At 45.5% G+C, this 18,288-nt stretch overlaps 1 protein-coding gene across 4 annotated transcripts in view; it reads right to left on the bottom strand.

Annotated features, from left to right (window-relative positions):
* The window catches only part of RPTOR (regulatory associated protein of MTOR complex 1), a 704,097-nt gene extending 688,345 nt beyond the window's left edge, over positions 1 to 15,752 (bottom strand). For 3 of the 4 annotated variants that reach the window (XM_063961083.1, XM_063961081.1, XM_063961084.1), the window contains exon 1: positions 15,328 to 15,751. In XM_063961083.1, the coding sequence (XP_063817153.1) occupies positions 15,328 to 15,480 (153 nt within the window). In that variant the 5' untranslated portion in view covers positions 15,481 to 15,751. Of the gene's footprint in view, positions 1 to 15,327 lie in introns of all 4 variants that reach the window. The other variant, XM_063961080.1, reaches the window with a different exon arrangement.
* Between the last annotated feature and the right edge of the window lie 2,536 nt (positions 15,753 to 18,288).

Raw genomic sequence — 18,288 nt, 5'->3', positions numbered from 1 at the left:
ATTTGCTACCTATGCAGAGCTGGTTGCATCGCATGTTTACAGCCAACTCTTTAGATTTTTGGGGGCTTTTTTCAGGGAACATTTTATGTTTCTGCTTAGACACAAATTGTATCCAATTGATTATATTTTTTACAAAATTAATATGTTGAGTTCAAGGATGGTGTACCGTGAGCGCTGCCAGCAAAAAGTATCCCCAATCCAAAATCCCACATTTTTCGGTCTACTACTGAGATAATGACATATGTATTATATAATTATCTATAAATATATATATATATATTTATAAATAATATATATAATATTGATGTTATCTCAGTAGGGGACACAAAAATGTGCGATTTTGAATATGGGATACTCAACCTGTATATTTAAAAACATTCTTGAAGGCACCAGGGATGCTGCACCAGTTAAAGTGAATGCTAAGTAATAAAATACCTACCGGTAAATCCTTTTCTCTTAGTCCGTAGAGGATGCTGGGGTCACTTCAAGAACCATGGGGGTATAGACGGGATCCGCAGGAGACATGGGCACTTTAAGGGCCATATGCAATTGCGGTCGAATTGCCGCAAATGTCGAAAAACAGGGCATTTACAACACACAAAAATGTATCGACAATGCAATACAGTACTTTTCGACAAAAAAACAGCCGTTTCAAATTCGACTTTTTTGCAATTCGACAGTTGTCAAATTCGACAGGTTTGCAATGGTAAAAATGCAGCTTTTCGACAAAAGTATATTCAATTGAAGAATGTCGATTCGACGACAGTGCTTTTCGACAGTCATTTCGTCAATTTCAGTCCGCCTCATTTTGCTGGCGGGATCTAATAAAAAAAATTTAAAAATATGGTTTTCTTTGTGGTTTTTTTATTGCTAATAGCATATCTCTGTATATTAGAAGGGATTATCTACTTGGTTTGTCTATTAGGAGCCACAAATATTATTTAATATATTTTTTAAAAGAATATTTTTTTTTTTACTGACTAAAATAATATGGAGAGATCAGAGCATGTTTTTCAGTGGAAAGGGGTGGGAATGGGTTAAAAATCAAGAAAAAAAATGCGTGGGGTCCCCACCCTCCTAAGCATAACCTGCCTCGGGCTCTTCGAGCCGGTCCTAGTTGTAAAAATACGGGGGGGGGAAATTGACAGGGGATCCCCCGTATTTGAACAACCAGCACCGGGCTCTGCGTCCGGTCCTGGTGCAAAAAATACGGCGGACAAAAGACGTTTTCACACCAGCACCGGGCTCCACTAGCTGGAGAGATAATGCCACAGCCGAGGGACACTTATATACCGGTCCCTGCGGACGTGGCATTAAATCCCCAACTAGTCACCCCTGGCCGGGGTTCCCTGGAGGAGTGGGGACCCCTTAAATCAAGGGGTCCCCCCCTCCAGCCACCCAAGGGCCAGGGGTGAAGCCCGAGGCTGTCCCCCCCATCCAAGGGCGGCGGATGGGAGTGTCAAAATAAAGAATATTGTTTTTTGTAGCAGAACTACAAGTCCCAGCAAGCCTCCCCCGCAAGCTGGTACTTGGAGAACCACAAGTACCAGCATGCGGAGGGGAAACGGGCCTGCTGGTACCTGTAGTTCTACTGCAAAAAAAATACCCAAATAAAAACAGACCCTAGTATCAGGAACAGCAGGGTCCTCTGTTATATGCAACACTTCTTTTATTGCCACAATCATGTACTGAATGCTCTTAGCCAGTTTTGGATTCAATCTGGCATCACTATAGTCGACACTGGAATCAGAGTCCGTGTCGGTATCTGTATCGGCTATCTGGGTAAAAGCACGTTTCTGTTAGTGATGAGCGGATTCGGTTTTACTCGGTTTTACTCGGTTTTACTCGGTTCTCAAAACGGCATCTTATTGGCTCACGGATGTCACGTGTTTTGGATAGCCAATAAGATGCCGTTTTGAGAACCGAGTAAAACCGAACCTCGCTCATCACTAGTTTCTGTGACCCAGAAGGGGTCTGAGCTTGTGACAATGCATCATCCATTGATTTTCTCCATGTCTGGTTCTTGGACTCAGATTTATCAAACCTCTTAGACAACCGAGTCACATTTGCATTCAGAACACTCAACATATTTACCCAATCGTCCGTCGGCGGTGCCGACACGGTCACTCTCACAGTCTTTTCTGTCCCCACTCCAGCCTCCTCCTGGGAAGAGCACTCAGCCTCAGACATGTCGACATACACGTACCGACACCCACAACCACACTGGGGCAATAGGAGACAGACCCACAACAAAGCCTGTTAGAGAGACACAGAGGGAGTTCTGCCAGCTCACAACCCAACGCCTATCCCGGTACTGAAGCGAGTAAAAACACTGCCCAGACCTGTTAGCGCTTTATATTATATATCAATTAGCACCAAATCACTTGTGCCCCCCCCCCCCTCCCCCCTGTTTTGCACCCTGTTACTTGCACAGCAGTGTGGAGGTCAGGGCCAGCGTCTCTGCAGCTTCTGTGAAGAGAAAATGGCGCTGGTCAGAGCTGTGTGGCCTAAGCCCCGCCCACTACATGGCGCGCTTCAGTCCCGCTTAAACTTGTATTTATACTGGCGGGGGTCCCTTAACTAGTGCCTAGGCACTGTTTTAACATATGCCAGTCGCTATTTGAGGTCTTTCATGCTGTCTAGGGCGCCCCCCCTGCGCCCTGCACCCTGCAGTGCCTTGTTATGTGTGGGAGCATGGCGCGCAGCACGGCCGCTGCGCGGTATCTCAAACGCGTCTTCTGCCGTCACTGAAGTCTTCTGATCTTCTCATACTCACCCGGATTCTATCTTCCGGATCTGTGAGGGGGGTGACGGCGCAGCTCCGGGAACAAGCAGCTAGGCGGACCAAGTGATACGAACACTCTGGAGCTAATGGTGTCCAGTAGCCTAAGAAGCAGAGCCTTTGAACTCAGAGAAGTAGGTCTGCTTCTCTCCCCTCGGTCCCATGATGAAGGAGCCTGTTGCCTGCAGGTCTCCCTGAAAATAATAAACCTAACAAAGTCTTTTTCCGAGAAACTCAGGAGAGCTCCTCAGTGTGTGACCAGTCTCTCTGGGCACAGAATCTAACTGGAGTCTGGAGGAGGGGCATAGAGGGAGGAGCCAGTTCACACCCATTTAAAGTCTCCATGTCTCCTGCGGATCCCGTCTATACCCCCATGGTTCTTGAAGCATCCCCAGCATCCTCTAGGACGTATGAGAAATTTAGTTACTTTGTTTTTTTTTTAAACACCCTGTACAATACCTGTAACAGTGTCATTCAGGAAAAGGTTTCTAATGTCCAGTGATTTTTATAAGCAATATTAGATCTGCCGACATGTTTTTAATCATTCTGAAGTTTTCCCGGTTAGGAAAATGCAATTGGTGAAAGGTGTTCACTATGTAATGATGATGTTTACCCAGCCTCCACACCAGGGCCTGGGAGTGTGTACTCACAGGTGATTTAAAATACTTAAGGCATATCTGTGCTCATTTTTACCTGTTTAGTGATGCAAACACACAAGTAAAGCATTGAAACACTGATAGCCAACACAGGCTTCTGAGTTTTATTCAAAAGTCATGTAGAGTGCCATAGTCACACTACGTTACATCCCACTCCTGCCATGGTTTGGGCCTGTTTTGCTGCATCTTGCCATCATTGATGGGACAATGAATACTGAATTATACCAGAATATTCTTAAGGAAAATATCAGGACATTTGTTCATGAGCTGCATCTCAGGAGAACGTGGTTCATGCAGCAAGACAACGACCCAAAGCACACAAGTCATTCCACCAAAGAATGGTTACAGAAGAATAAATGTCAAGTTTTGAAATGGCCAAGTTGAAGCCCTGATCTTAATCCAGAGTTTAAAAATAAGCGCTTTTTTTTTTTTCTTTTCTTTGTTTAAACCAGGTTTGTTTGCTTTTTACATTAATGTTTTAATGAAAACAACAAATTGAACCATTAGAAACCTTCAACCATGTTTTAAGGTTTTCTAAAATGAATAATATTATTAGGATTTGATTTATTTTACATATTACAAAAAAACAAGCTTATTTTTCATATTACATCTGAATATATGCAGATAGACTACATATTAATACATACAAAGTACTCAGAGATAGATGAAATTGAAATGAAAATAAGAACAACAAATTAATGTTAAGCATTAGTCCTACTTATTACTTATATAAGAACATGTGATCTCCAATCGCCGCCCCCGCCGTGTCACCGGTGACGTCATCAATCCAGCAATATGCCGGGTTGCAGTCATCGGTAGCAGGGCGCCTGAGGCGGGTCACACACTGGGAGCTACCGTGTCAGGCTCCCGGGTGCGACCCACCTCAGGCGGTCTGAAAGGAGTATAACAGAGTTAAAGCTGCTTTGTACGGAGGGGATCAGTATGATATCTGTCGGAATCTCGGTGGTCAGCAGGACAATGCCGGAATCCAGACAGCAGGAATACCGGTGGCGAGCGCAGATACTGAAAACAACAGCTCACATACTTTTGCCACTCGACTTGTGTGAAAATCTAAGGTAGTTCTAGGCCAAATTTCAGTAGAAATATAGAAAAATCAGAAGGGTTCACAAACTTTCAAGCACATGTGCGTGTGTGTAATAAACATCTCTCTATATATTACACAAACACACTTTCCTGCAAGTGCAATAAAGACCCCAAAACACTTTCTTATGGCCCACATTAGGGATATTCATGTTGAAATGTGACCAGTGCAAAAACTGCCAAAATAGGCGCAGCACTGACCAACTGCCAGGTATACTACTTTCCTTATTTGGAAAGCTGTACAACTTGAATGATTTAAAGAAGAACACTTAAAATGGTATTGAAATACATTTTGATAATCACCAGTGTTTGGGGCATGGTGGGCAGATACATGATTCCATATATGTAGTTGCTGTAACAGAATTGTAAAATGCTGTTCTTTGGATTACCCAATGTATATTAAGCTACAGATAACTACTTTTGGGTAAATTGAATGTCTTGCGCTATATACAGCATGAGAAGATATACCTGAGCAATAACGAAATCCCCCCAGGATACATGGATGAATGCTTTTTTTTTTTTTTTTTTTTTTTTTTACATAACGTAAAACAAATTTAGGGGTATATGCAATAGCGGTCGAATACCTGCTGGAATTCGACCGTTTTTGGATTCGACAGTCAGACACCCTCCCGCCGGGACCCGAATTCGACATATTCAATAAAAAACGGATTCGACAGTCCCGCTGTCGAAAAACCAATTGACGATAGTGTGCGTCCTGGATTCGACTTCATGGACGGCACAAGTGTTCAAAAAAACCTGAAAAAAATTGCGTGAGGTCCCCCCTCCTAAGCATAACCAGCCTCGGGCTCTTTGAGCCGGTCCTGTTGCAAAAATACGGGGGGGGGGGGGGAATTACAGGGAATCCCCCTATTTTAACAACCAGCACCGGGCTCTGCGTCCGGTCCTAGTGCCAAAAATACGGGGGACAAAACACGTAGGGGTCCCCCGTATTTTTTACACCAGCGCCGGGCTCCACTAGCTAGAGAGATAATGCCACAGCCGGGGGACACTTTTAGACCGGTCCCTGCGGCCGTGGCATTAAATCCCCAACTAGTCACCCCTGGGGGGATCCCCTGTCATTTTTTTTCCCGTATTTTTGCAACCAGGACCGGCTCAAAGAGCCCGAGGCTGGTTATGCTTAGGAGGGGGGACCCCACGCAATTTTTTTCAGGAATTTTAACCCATTCCCACCCCTTGCCACTGAAAAACATGCACTGATCTCTCCTATTTTTTTTAGTCAGTATATATATATATATATATATATATATATATATATATATATATATATATATATAGTAACACTGTAGGGGTGCAAGGTGCCTTTTCCTGGGGAATATGGCAGCACGCAGCAGCTGAGGAACAACACAAGTCCAGTTTCTGGTACAACTGACCCCGGACAGTTTTATTGAAACAGAAAATAAAACAAACCCCAAAATAAAAATACCTTGCCTGTCCGGCACTAACTAAACATAAGATGTTCCTAACTGTCACTAAACAAAACACAGAGTTCTTCAGTACATACTGTATAGCTTACTTGCATCAGAAAGCGTGTCTCTCACACACAGATCCTGCAGCCTTCCCAGGCAGTCTGCCCATACTAATCAGGTTAGAAGCACTATATCACTCTTACACAGCTGAAACCCTGATTAGCCCTCTGTGAGGCCAAAGACCCGAACTGGGCCCAATGTCTAGAACTCGCCTTATCTCTCTCTCAGAGCCTTTACCCAGCTTTTACAGCAAACTGAAAAGGTTCAGACAAAACAAAAAGCATTTTTCCTAGAAGTTAACATTTTCTAAAACATGTAAGACAAGAACCTGGGACAAATATACCTGCCCTCAAACACTATCCCAGTGTTCTTGTCACATATCCCCCTCCCCTGTTTCGACCTAGGGGCCGGAACACTTGTAGCCCCCAAACAGAAGATGCGAGACAATGCATCTGCGTTGGCCAATTGTGTTCCCGGTCTATGTTCGACAGTAAACTTAAAGTCCTGCAACGCTAGAAACCATCTAGTTACACGAGCATTCTTGCCTCTATTTACATACATCCATTTTAAAGGGGCATGGTCTGTCACTAGTCTGAATTGTCTACCCAAGAGGTAATATCTCAAGGTATCTAGTGCCCACTTAATGGCCAAAGCCTCCTTTTCCACAATGGCATACCTTTTTTCATGCTCATTGAGTTTCCTACTCAAATAAATGATAGGGTGTTCGTCCCCATCTCTGGTTTGGGACAGCACAGCACCTATCCCTACCTCTGAGGCATCTGTCTGTACCACAAATTCTTTTGAAAAATCTGGTGTTATCAACACCGGTTGTGAACACAAAGCCACTTTTAACGCTTGGAACGCCTTTTCTGCATCAGGGTTCCATTTCACCACATTTGACTGCTTCCCTTTGGTAAGGTCTGACAACGGCACCGCTGTGGTCGCAAAATTAGGAATAAACCGTCTATAGTACCCAGTAATTCCCAAAAAAGCCCTTACCTGTTTTTTATTCACTGGACGAGGCCAGTTTTGAATAGCATCAACTTTATTCAATTGGGGCCTAATCAGACCTCTGCCTATGGTGAAGCCCAAGTATTTGACCTCCTCCATTGCGAGGCAGCACTTCTTTGGGTTAGCAGTTAACCCTGCCTCTCTGATTGAGTCCAGTACTGCTTGTACTTTAACCAAATGTGACCCCCAGTCTGTACTGTGAATTACCACATCATCCAAATAGGCAGCTGCATATTTTCTATGGGGCCTCAAAATTTTATCCATCGCCCGTTGAAAGGTTGCTGGAGCCCCATGCAACCCAAAGGGTAACATCTTATACTGGTACAGCCCCTCCGGAACCGAAAAGGCTGTTTTTTCTTTGGCGCTATCAGATAAAGGTATTTGCCAGTAACCTTTGGTCAGGTCCAATGTGGTGAGAAACCTGGCTGTTCCCAGCCTTTCTACAAGCTCATCCACACGGGGCATGGGGTATGCGTCAAACTTGGACACCTCATTTAACTTACGAAAGTCATTACAGAAGCGTATGCTACCGTCGGGCTTCGGGATGAGCACTATGGGACTGGACCACTCACTGTTAGACTCCTCTATGACTCCAAGTTCTAACATGGTTTTAACTTCCTTAGAAATAGCTTCTCGCTGAGCTTCAGGAATCCTATATGGCTTTAAATGAACCCTGACCCCTGGTTCTGTGACAATGTCATGTTTTATTATGGTCGTTCGGCCAGGCAGCTCTGAAAATACCTCCCTATTTTGGATGAGAAATTCTTTAACCTGATTGTTCTGATCAGCTGATAATGTCTCTGACACCTTCACTGCGGGAAGCAACCGGGGTGAAGACACCGAAGGGCAAGGCTCCGCTGACAGAGACAACCTATCTTTCCAGGGTTTGATTAAGTTAACATGGTAGATCTGTTCGGGTTCTCTCTTTCCCGGCTGGTATACTTTGTAATTAACCTCATTCACTTTTTCCCTAATCTCAAATGGACCCTGCCATTTAGCTAGGAATTTGCTTTCCACAGTGGGTACCAAAACAAGTACTCTATCTCCAGGAGCAAATTCCCGTATCTTGGCACTCCGGTTATAGACCCTCTGTTGAGCACTTTGGGCCTGTTCCATGTGCTCTCTGACAACAGGTACCACGGCTGCAATCCTATCCTGCATTTGTGTTACATGCTCAATAACGCTTCTATAAGGAGTGGGCTGTCCTTCCCACGTCTCTTTGGCAACATCCAACAGCCCTCTGGGGTGTCTACCATACAACAAATCAAATGGAGAAAACCCCGTAGAGGACTGAGGAACTTCTCTGATGGCCATTAACAAGTAGGGCAACAAACAATCCCAGTTTTTCCCATCTCTCTCAACAACCTTTTTTAACATACTTTTTAATGTTTTATTAAACCTTTCCACCAACCCGTCAGTTTGGGGATGGTAGATGGACGTCCTGAGGTGAGTGACCTTAAATAACTTGCACAATTCTTTCATGATCCTTGACATAAATGGAGTACCTTGGTCAGTCAAAATTTCTTTTGGTATTCCCACTCTACTAAATACCTGCACCAGCTCCCTAGCTATCGCCTTGGTTGTGATAGTGCGTAAAGGGACAGCCTCAGGATATCGAGTGGCATAGTCCATAATTACCAGGATATACTGATGGCCCCGAGCAGACTTTAACAAGGGCCCCACGAGATCCATGGCTATTCTGTCAAACGGGACCTCTATAATAGGCATGGGAACTAGTGGGCTCCTGAAATGGGGTCTAGGGGCATGATACTGGCATTCAGGACAGGAAGAACAATATTCAGACACTTCTTTATAAACCCCTGGCCAAAAGAACCTTTGTAAAACTCTTTCAGTGGTTTTTTCTGCCCCTAAATGTCCTGCGGTAACGTGACTATGAGCTAAATCTAGTACCGTTCTCCGATAAGGCTGGGGAACTACCAGCTGTTCCACCACATCCTCACCCCTTTTGACAATGTGGTACAAGAGCTCATTACAGATGGCCATGTGGGGATACGTAACCCTGTCACCTGGTACCACAGGTTCCCCATTAACAATCTTAACATTCTCTCTAGCCTTTATTAAGGTAGGATCCTTTAACTGTTCAGACGCAAACAGATCCTTCTTTACCTCCAGGTCAGGCACGCTTTCAGTTCTAACTACTATGTCTCTGTTCCCGGCAAGAGGGTCCTCACTGGACTCCCCATCTGTCACTTCCCCAGCCAAACTAGCAAAAGGCAAAGGGCCAGAAAGTTCCGAAGACCCACGTACATCCAAAAAATCACCGGTATTATCAACTGGCTTTTTACTTCTCACATCTGTTGATAACCGTGATTCCCACAGTTTCCAAAAATGAGGAAAATCCCTCCCTATTATGGCCTCATGCACCAAGGTAGGGACCAGTCCCACTTTAACCATTGCTGACCCACAACAAGTTTCTATATTCACCTCAGCAGTGGCATAATATTGGGTATCCCCATGTATGCAAGTTACCCCAATAGGTATTTGCTGGACCTTTAAGGGGTTCACTAACCCAGCTTTCACGAGGGTAACTAAACTTCCTGAATCTAGCAAGGCCTCTACCCGGTTACCTTCTAAGAACATATCACACATTTGTTTTTCCAGCTCAGGTGAAGGTACCACAGTACAGGCTAACCTAGCAAAGAAAGACATTCTGCGACATTCAAAGGCAGCATCACATTGCATGGGTTCTTGCGTGACTGGGCAATTGGCAATAACATGACCTGGCATACCACACCTAAAACATTTAACCACACGATTATCAACCCATTTGGGCAGCATAGACCGTTCTAGCCCCATTGGCCTGTTTCCAGGGCCAGTGTTTACAGTCTCTCCAGCCTTGCGTTCTCTTAACCGCCCAGCAACGTTTTCCCACGGAACAGTCTTACCAGTCTTTACTGAAGGGCGCTGTCGAGGATCTATGGGTTGCTGGGTGGTCATCAGTAGTTCCTCTGCTGCCAAATACCTCTCTACCATGTCCACTAATTGGTCAGCAGTACCCGGGTTTCCATGGCTCACCCACTTGCGCAGGACCATGGGCAAAGATCTCAAGTAGCGGTCCATGACGACTCTTTCCACCATCTGGGGACCAGTTAATGTCTCTGGCTGCAGCCATTTTTTTGTTAGCTGAATAAGGTCGTGCATCTGGGAGCGCGGAGGCTTCTCCATGGCGTACAGCCAACGGTGCACCCGTTGCGCTCGTACTGACAGCGTGACTCCCAGGCGGGTCAGGATCTCAGTCTTTAGTTTATCATAGTCCCGAGCCTCAGCAGGGCTTAAATCAAAGTAAGCTTTTTGGGGCTCACCTGACAGGAAAGGTGCCAGCAGACTGGCCCACTGTGCTTTCGGCCAGTTCTCACGCTCGGCAGTCCTTTCAAACGTGGTCAGATAGGCCTCCACATCATCAGCCTCTGTCATTTTCTGCAGGAAGTGACTGGCTCGTATAGAACTAGAGCTGGTTGGAGCACTGACGGCCACATCTCCAACCCGAGCTGCAAGTCTCTGCACCACTTCTGCTAAGGCCTCTCTATCCTGACGCTGTAGTCTCCAATTTTCCTCCATTGCCACCTGCTGCTGTCGGTTGGCCTCCTGCTGAGCTGCTGTAGCTTGCAGCAAGGCTTTAAGCAGATCCTCCATGTCAACAGATTTTTCAGGTGGCTTTGCAGCTGCTTTCACCCAGGACATATATCAAACCCTCAGGGGTGAGTCTCAGTAACTTCACACTGGGCTGTATCTGCATAAACCACCGTTTTCTGCAGGCCTCACAAAGCTGCTGCTTTCACTTATGCGCAGAACGGCCTGCTTGCATTCTCCACCAAGTTGTAACACTGTAGGGGTGCAAGGTGCCTTTTCCTGGGGAATATGGCAGCACGCAGCAGCTGAGGAACAACACAAGTCCAGTTTCTGGTACAACTGACCCCGGCCAGTTTTATTGAAACAGAAAATAAAACAAACCCCAAAATAAAAATACCTTGCCTGTCCGGCACTAACTAAACATAAGATGTTCCTAACTGTCACTAAACAAAACACAGAGTTCTTCAGTACATACTGTATAGCTTACTTGCATCAGAAAGCGTGTCTCTCACACACAGATCCTGCAGCCTTCCCAGGCAGTCTGCCCATACTAATCAGGTTAGAAGCACTATATCACTCTTACACAGCTGAAACCCTGATTAGCCCTCTGTGAGGCCAAAGACCCGAACTGGGCCCAATGTCTAGAACTCGCCTTATCTCTCTCTCAGAGCCTTTACCCAGCTTTTACAGCAAACTGAAAAGGTTCAGACAAAACAAAAAGCATTTTTCCTAGAAGTTAACATTTTCTAAAACATGTAAGACAAGAACCTGGGACAAATATACCTGCCCTCAAACACTATCCCAGTGTTCTTGTCACAATATATATATATATATATATATATATATATATATATATACACACACATTCTTTTAAAAAATCAATTAAATAATACTTGTGGCTCCTAAATAGACAAACCAAGTAGATAATCCCTTCTAATATAAATAGATATGCTATTAGCAATCAAAAAAACGAAGAAAAAAAAACGTTTAAAAATTTTTTTTTAGATCACGACTGCAAAATGAGGCGGAATGAAATTGACGAAATGACTGTCGAAAAGCACTGTTGTCGAATCGACATTCTTCAATTGAATATACTTTTGTCGAAAAGACGCATTTTTACCATTGCAGACATGTCGAATTGCCAAAAGTCGAATCTGAAACGGCAGGTTATTTGTCGAAAAGTACTGTATTGCATTGTCGAATCCAATTCGACAGGTTTTTTGTCGAAAATGCCCCGTTTTTCGACATTTGCAGCAATTCGACCACAATTGCATATGGCCCATAAACTTTTGGGTAACAGTGGAGAAGATTACCAAGCAGCTCTCTACATCACAGCCAAAGAACAGTCTGTAAGGTATCTGTATCCACAAAGAGCTCCTTGGCTTTCCATTATTCAAAGTTCTTATTTTGCAGCACATTGAGGGCCGTATTCAATAGCTGTCGGGTCCTTTCCTTCAGAAAGGACCAGATAGCACTCTATTCAATGCCGGGCCAAACACGACAGGTTTGGCCCAGTCCCGTCAGTGTCAATACGACTTTTTTAAAAGTCGGATTGACACTGTCGGAAACTGGGCTAAAACCTGTCGGGTTTGGCCGCGCTGCCGCCGATCCATGTGTATTCCAACAGTCTTCTGACAAGTCGGATTTCCTGACTTGTCGGAAAAAAAGCTGCCGGTAATGAATAGATCGGAACCCCTTCCGACCGCAATCAGTCGGAAGCTGCCGTCTTTCCGACAAGACGGCAGCTTCCAACTCTTATTGAATACAACCCATAATCTGCATAGGTAACCAGTAACCTCTATTCCATACCTAAGTTCTACAATATGCTCGTCAGAGACTGTCCTAACGAAATGGGACGTTAGATCACAAATGTACATAAATACATAGATAGCATGTCATCCTTGTGGCCCTGTACCTGATCTCCACAATTATAAGGTGTCTGTCTATCCAGTGCGGTCTCCTTTTTATGCAGTTGGATATCCCTCTGGCATATATAAAGCATTCATCCAGCACTCCACCAGTACAATCTATCTAAAAGTGCCTCATTCTAATACTCCAGCCCTATTGCAGAGTCCTGCCTGTAGTCACAGCATAATTAAAAAGTGTTTTGTTTTTTAAACATTTGGTTTAAACAAAGGTGATTTAAAAAAAGCCAACCCTGCTTGTTATATCCTCAAGTCTCTTCAACGCGAGGGTGGCTGTCAAACTGGCCCAGACTTTTTTTGTTTTTCCGTTATTGTAGCAATAAATATGAAATACAATCAAAGATATACTGGCAAGAATATATCACAGTGAAACAGAAGCAGGGAATATACAAGAAACATAAATTAGCTATACACTGTAGAGAGAAAGAGAGAGCGAGAGAAAATATCACCTTTTCTTTTATTCTCTACCTCCTTAATATATATATAGTTGTAATGTGTAACTATGTACGGACATATATTTTTTTCCTCTCACTTGACTGCAAACACATAATAAACAAAACAAAAACGACACCTGTCTTTAGTTCAACATGAAACTATGATATATACTGTACTTCCAGCCAAACCCCTGGTCTAAAAAACGAGAAGGTGCCCATACACAGTTAGAAAGTGTTGCTCTCCATCCATGTCCCCAGCTTTCCACACCTACAATTTTTCTATCCTTCCCCGTACCCAGACATCCAACACCTACACGCTGTCCCTCCATTCCAGTCATCCACATCTCAAGCTGCCTCTCCATCCTTGTACCAAAGATGTTTACATCTACACTTTGACTCGCCTGTCTGGTCTCCAAGTGTCTTAACTTACAACTTGCGTTTCCTCCCTGGGGGTAATTCAGAGTTGATCGCAGCAGCAAATTTGTTAGCATTGGGCAAAACCATGTGCACGGCAGGTGTGGCAGATTAAACATTTGCAGAGAGAGTTAGATATGGGTGGGTTATTTTGTTTATGTGCAGGGTAAATACTGGCTGCTTTATTTTTACACTGCAATTTAGATTTCAGTTTGAACACACGCCACCCTAATCTAACTCTCTCTGCACGTTATATCAACCCCCCCCCCCCCCGCAGTGCACATGGTTTTGCCCACTGCTAACAAATTTGCTGCTGCGATCAACTCTGAATTAGACCCCATGTTCCTGGATATCTACACCTACAATGTGCCTCTCCATTCCAGTGCCCAGATATCCACACTTTCAAGTTATTTATCCATTCCTGTCCCCACCACGATAAATTACCACCCCTGGCCCCACCACCAAAATACCGCTGCAAGCCTGTTATCAGGACCAAGCTTCCACTCCAAACCTGTCCTCACCATCAAAATGCCCTGTCCAAACCAGCAAATTGCCTCCCTTTCCCTGATGTACACACCTACAAAGTGCTCCACCTGCCCTGTTCTCAGATGACCAAGCCTACAAGGTGCTTCCCCAAACGTCCACTCCAATAAGGTGCATCACCAGCCTTGCCCCCAAATGCCTAAGCTTACAAGATGTCCACACCTACAAGGTGCTTCACCAGTCCTTGTCCCTAAGATGCCCACATATAGAAAGGTGCCTCACCAGCCATGCCCCCAGATGCCCACACCTACAAGGTGCCTCACCAGCCATGCCCCCAGATGCCCACACCTACAAGGTGCCTCACCAGCCATGCCCCCAGATGCCCACACATACAAGGTGCCTCACCAGCCATGCCCCCAGATGCCCACACATACAAGGTGCCTCACCAGCCTTGTCCCCAGATGCCCACACCTACAAGGTGCCTCGCCAAGCTTGTCCCCAGATGCCCACACCTACAAGGTGCCTCGCCAAGCTTGTCCCCAGATGCCCACACCTACAAGGTGCCTCACCAGCCATGTCCCCAGATGCCCACACCTACTAGGTGCCTCACCAGCCCTGTCCCAAGATACCTACAAAGTGCCTCACCAGCCATGCTCCCAGATGTCCACACCTACAAGGTGCCTCACCAGCCATGTCCCCAGATGCCCACACCTACAAGGTGCCTCACCAGCCATGCCCCCAGATGCCCACACCTACAAGGTGCCTCACCAGCCATGCCCCCAGATGCCCACACCTACAAGGTGCCTCACCAGCCATGTCCCCAGATGCCCACACCTAGAAAGTGCCTCACCAGCCCTGTGCCCAGATACCTACAAAGTGCCTCACCAGCCCTGTGCTCAGATGCCTACACCTACAAAGTGCCTCACCAGCCATGTGCCCAGATACCTACAAAGTGCCTCACCAGCCCTGTGCTCAGATGCCTACACCTACAAAGTGCCTCACCAGCCCTGTGCTCAGATGCCTACACCTACAAAGTGCCTCACCAGCCCTGTGCTCAGATGCCTACACCTACAAAGTGCCTCACCAGCCCTGTGCCCAGATACCTACAAAGTGCCTCACCAGCCATGACCCCAGATGCCCACACCTACAAGGTGCCTCACCAGACATGTCCCCAGATGCCCACACCTACAAGGTGCCTCACCAGCCATGCCCCCAGATGCCCACACCTACAAGGTGCCTCACCAGCCATGCCCCCAGATGCCCACACCTACAAGGTGCCTCACCAGCCATGTCCCCAGATGCCCACACCTACAAGGTGCCTCACCAGCCATGTCCCCAGATGCCCACACCTACAAGGTGCCTCACCAGCCATGTCCCTAGAAAACTACACCTACAAAGTGCCCTGTCCCCAGATGCCCACACCAACGAAGTGCCTCTCCTTACCCTGTCCTTCATTCTCCAGCTCTGCGACAGGGATTTGCAGCCCTCGATCTTCTCACAGTGCCGCTTCTTCATGAAGGCGGCCGGCAGATTCCAGTCGCTGAGCTCGGTCTCCTCATCCTCCCCGAGGCCCAGCGCGGGGCTCTGCAGCTCCATCCCGCGGTCTCTCCCGCTCTGCCCTATGGAACCAAACACGGAAAGCTGCTCAGCTCAGCGGTACGGACGTCGCCATATTGCGAGCACCCAGCATGCATTGCAGAGACGGCAGCTGGCAAGGGACAAGCTGGGAAGGCGAGAATACAAATGCGGGGTTTACATTTTTTTTGTTTTCACTATCAGTACGCGGCCGGCCGGTCATAGTGGATCTTGCGGTAGTGACAAGTATTTTGGTTAGGAGATGTGACAGGGGATGAGTCAGTATCAGCCTGGTCTGTGTCACAGAGAATGCCTCATAACTACAGAATGTGCCTAGCTGGATGGGGGAAGAAAAGTCTGTGATCAAGAAAACTCGTGCTTGTATAACATTGGTGTAAATATCGTAAATTTGTGGAAAAGGACTTCTTGAAGAGAAAATTCAGCTAAATAGTAATAACAAATTTTGAATGTAAAAAAACCCCACTATAAAACCACATGACATAAGAAGAGCTGCTGAGCTGGGAGCAAAGCAACTAAAACATGTAACATTGCTCCTGGATAAACCATGTTGTGATGCAAGGGGAGCAAATATACATTTATTTTTGCATATAAATACTGGCTACTGTTTTGCTTGCAGCTCACACATGCTGGGCAGCTATTTTTACGCAGAAATTTAGATTTCAGTTTGGATACACCCTTTTGAGATCTTGATCCTTTCATACATTTTACATCTGCCCCACCTGCAATGCAGCATGGTTTTAACAATGTGCAAAGTTACTTGCTCTTTTTGCTAGGGATTGTCATCGATGATTATAAACCATCGATGGTCACCAGCCAATATTAAATCGTTTTACTATCGATGGTGGAGATACAGATAGTTTCCTGCCATCGATGGTAGCCGTGGGTCAAATGGTTGTTTTTTTTAACATGCAGAGTGCTGCAGCTGCTGCGCAGGGCTACTAGACTGTCAGCCAGTAGCCCTGCACCACCCCCAGCTTACAAACACTCATGGGGGGTAATTCCAAGTTGATCGCAGCAGGATTTTTGTTAGCAATTGGGCAAAACCATGTGCACTGCAGGGGAGGCAGATATAACGTGCAGAGAGAGTTAGATTTGGGTGGGGTGTGTTCAATCTGCAATCTAATTTGCAGTGTAAAAATAAAGCAGCCAGTATTTACCCTGCACAGAAATAAAATAACCCACCCAAATCTAACTCTTTCTGCACATGTTATATCTTCCTCCCCTGCAGTGCACATGGTTTTGCCCAATTGCTATCAAAAATCCTGCTGCGATCAACTTGGAATTACCCCCATGGTGCGAACACACGGTGCGATTCTGGCTAATGGCCAATATTTACTAGAAACTGCCCAGAGGCATGAACCTCTGATCTAGTCAGTATCGACGCTGCCTGCACACACTCTATTTCCGATCCGGCATATTTAGCAGAATTTGCAATACTTACTGAATCAGGCCCAAAATGCAGACGTCGGAATCCCAACACCAATCATCCCAATCGTAAGTATGCCGTCCACTGTTCATGTTAACCCGCAGGATGGCGAGGAAGGGGGGGGGGGGTTACTGGTTAGGTTTAGGCACTCCCTGTAGACAGGTTTAGGCAGAGCCGGCCACAGGCATAGGCAAACTAGGCAATTGCCTAGGGCATTTGATATGCCTAGGGGCATCAGCAGCTTCTGCTGATTAAAATGATATGCGACATGCCTATATTCTGTATGTAGCATTTCATATGCAGATACAGCCACAGTCTCACACAGTATATTGGCATGCTGCATATCAGTTTAATCAGCAGAAGCTGCTTGTGCATCCTAGCCACATAGCAATGCAAATAAGATGCATTTTCATTAAAAAAAAGTGCCAGACGTTAGCATTGATGCAAGATTTGTGAGGACACATCTGTATCCAAGCAGAGGCAGAGGTCACAGTGTTAGTGGAAGTGTGAGTGCTGTGTGCATGTGAGTGGGTTGGTTGTGCAGTAGTGTTCGGAATATGTGTAAGGATCATTATGTGTGTCATGTAAAAGTGCATTAATAATGTGCAACATATGTGTAACGGGCCACTATGTGTGTCATTATGTGTATAAGGGCATTAATAATGTGCGGCATATGTGTAACAGGGTACTACTGTATGTGTGTCATTATGTGTATAGGAGCACTAAAAATGTGCAGCAAATGTGTAGGGGGCACTATGTGTGTCATTATGTGTATAAGGGCATTAATAATGTGCTCCATATGTGTAAGGTACATTATGTGTAAAAGGGCATTAATAAAGTTTGTCATACTGTGTAAGGTGCATTATGTTTATAAGGACATTAATGTGTCTCATATGTGTAAGGGGCGTTACTGTGTGGAATTGTGTATAAATGCATTACTAATGTGTGGCATTATGTGTATAAGGTGCTCTACTATGTGGCGTTGCATATAGAAAGGGCACTACTGTGTCGTCTAATGTGAATAAAGAGCAATAAGGTGTGGTGTAATGTAAATAAGGAGCAATTCAGTGTGATGTAATGTGAATAAGGGGCTCTACTGTGAGGAGTAACGTTTATAAGGTAAAGTGATACTACTGTGGGACGTAATATGAATTATGGACACTATCGCAAGATAAAATGTGAATAAAGTTGCAGTACTGTGTGGCGTAATTGGAATTGGGGTTACTATTGTGTGGCCATGCCCCTTCCCAGGAAGAAGATGCCCGTTTTTGGGCTGTGCGTCAAATGTGCGAACTGTTCCTATTTAAAATATAGGGGTACAAGGACTGCTATGGGTGAGAGTGACGGTGCTGGGAAAGAGGTGCAATGTCAGAGGCAGAACC

This window comes from Pseudophryne corroboree, chromosome 3 (genome assembly GCF_028390025.1).
Source record: "Pseudophryne corroboree isolate aPseCor3 chromosome 3, aPseCor3.hap2, whole genome shotgun sequence".
Lineage (NCBI taxonomy): Eukaryota > Metazoa > Chordata > Amphibia > Anura > Myobatrachidae > Pseudophryne > Pseudophryne corroboree.
This window is presented reverse-complemented; position numbering and strand designations above follow the sequence as displayed.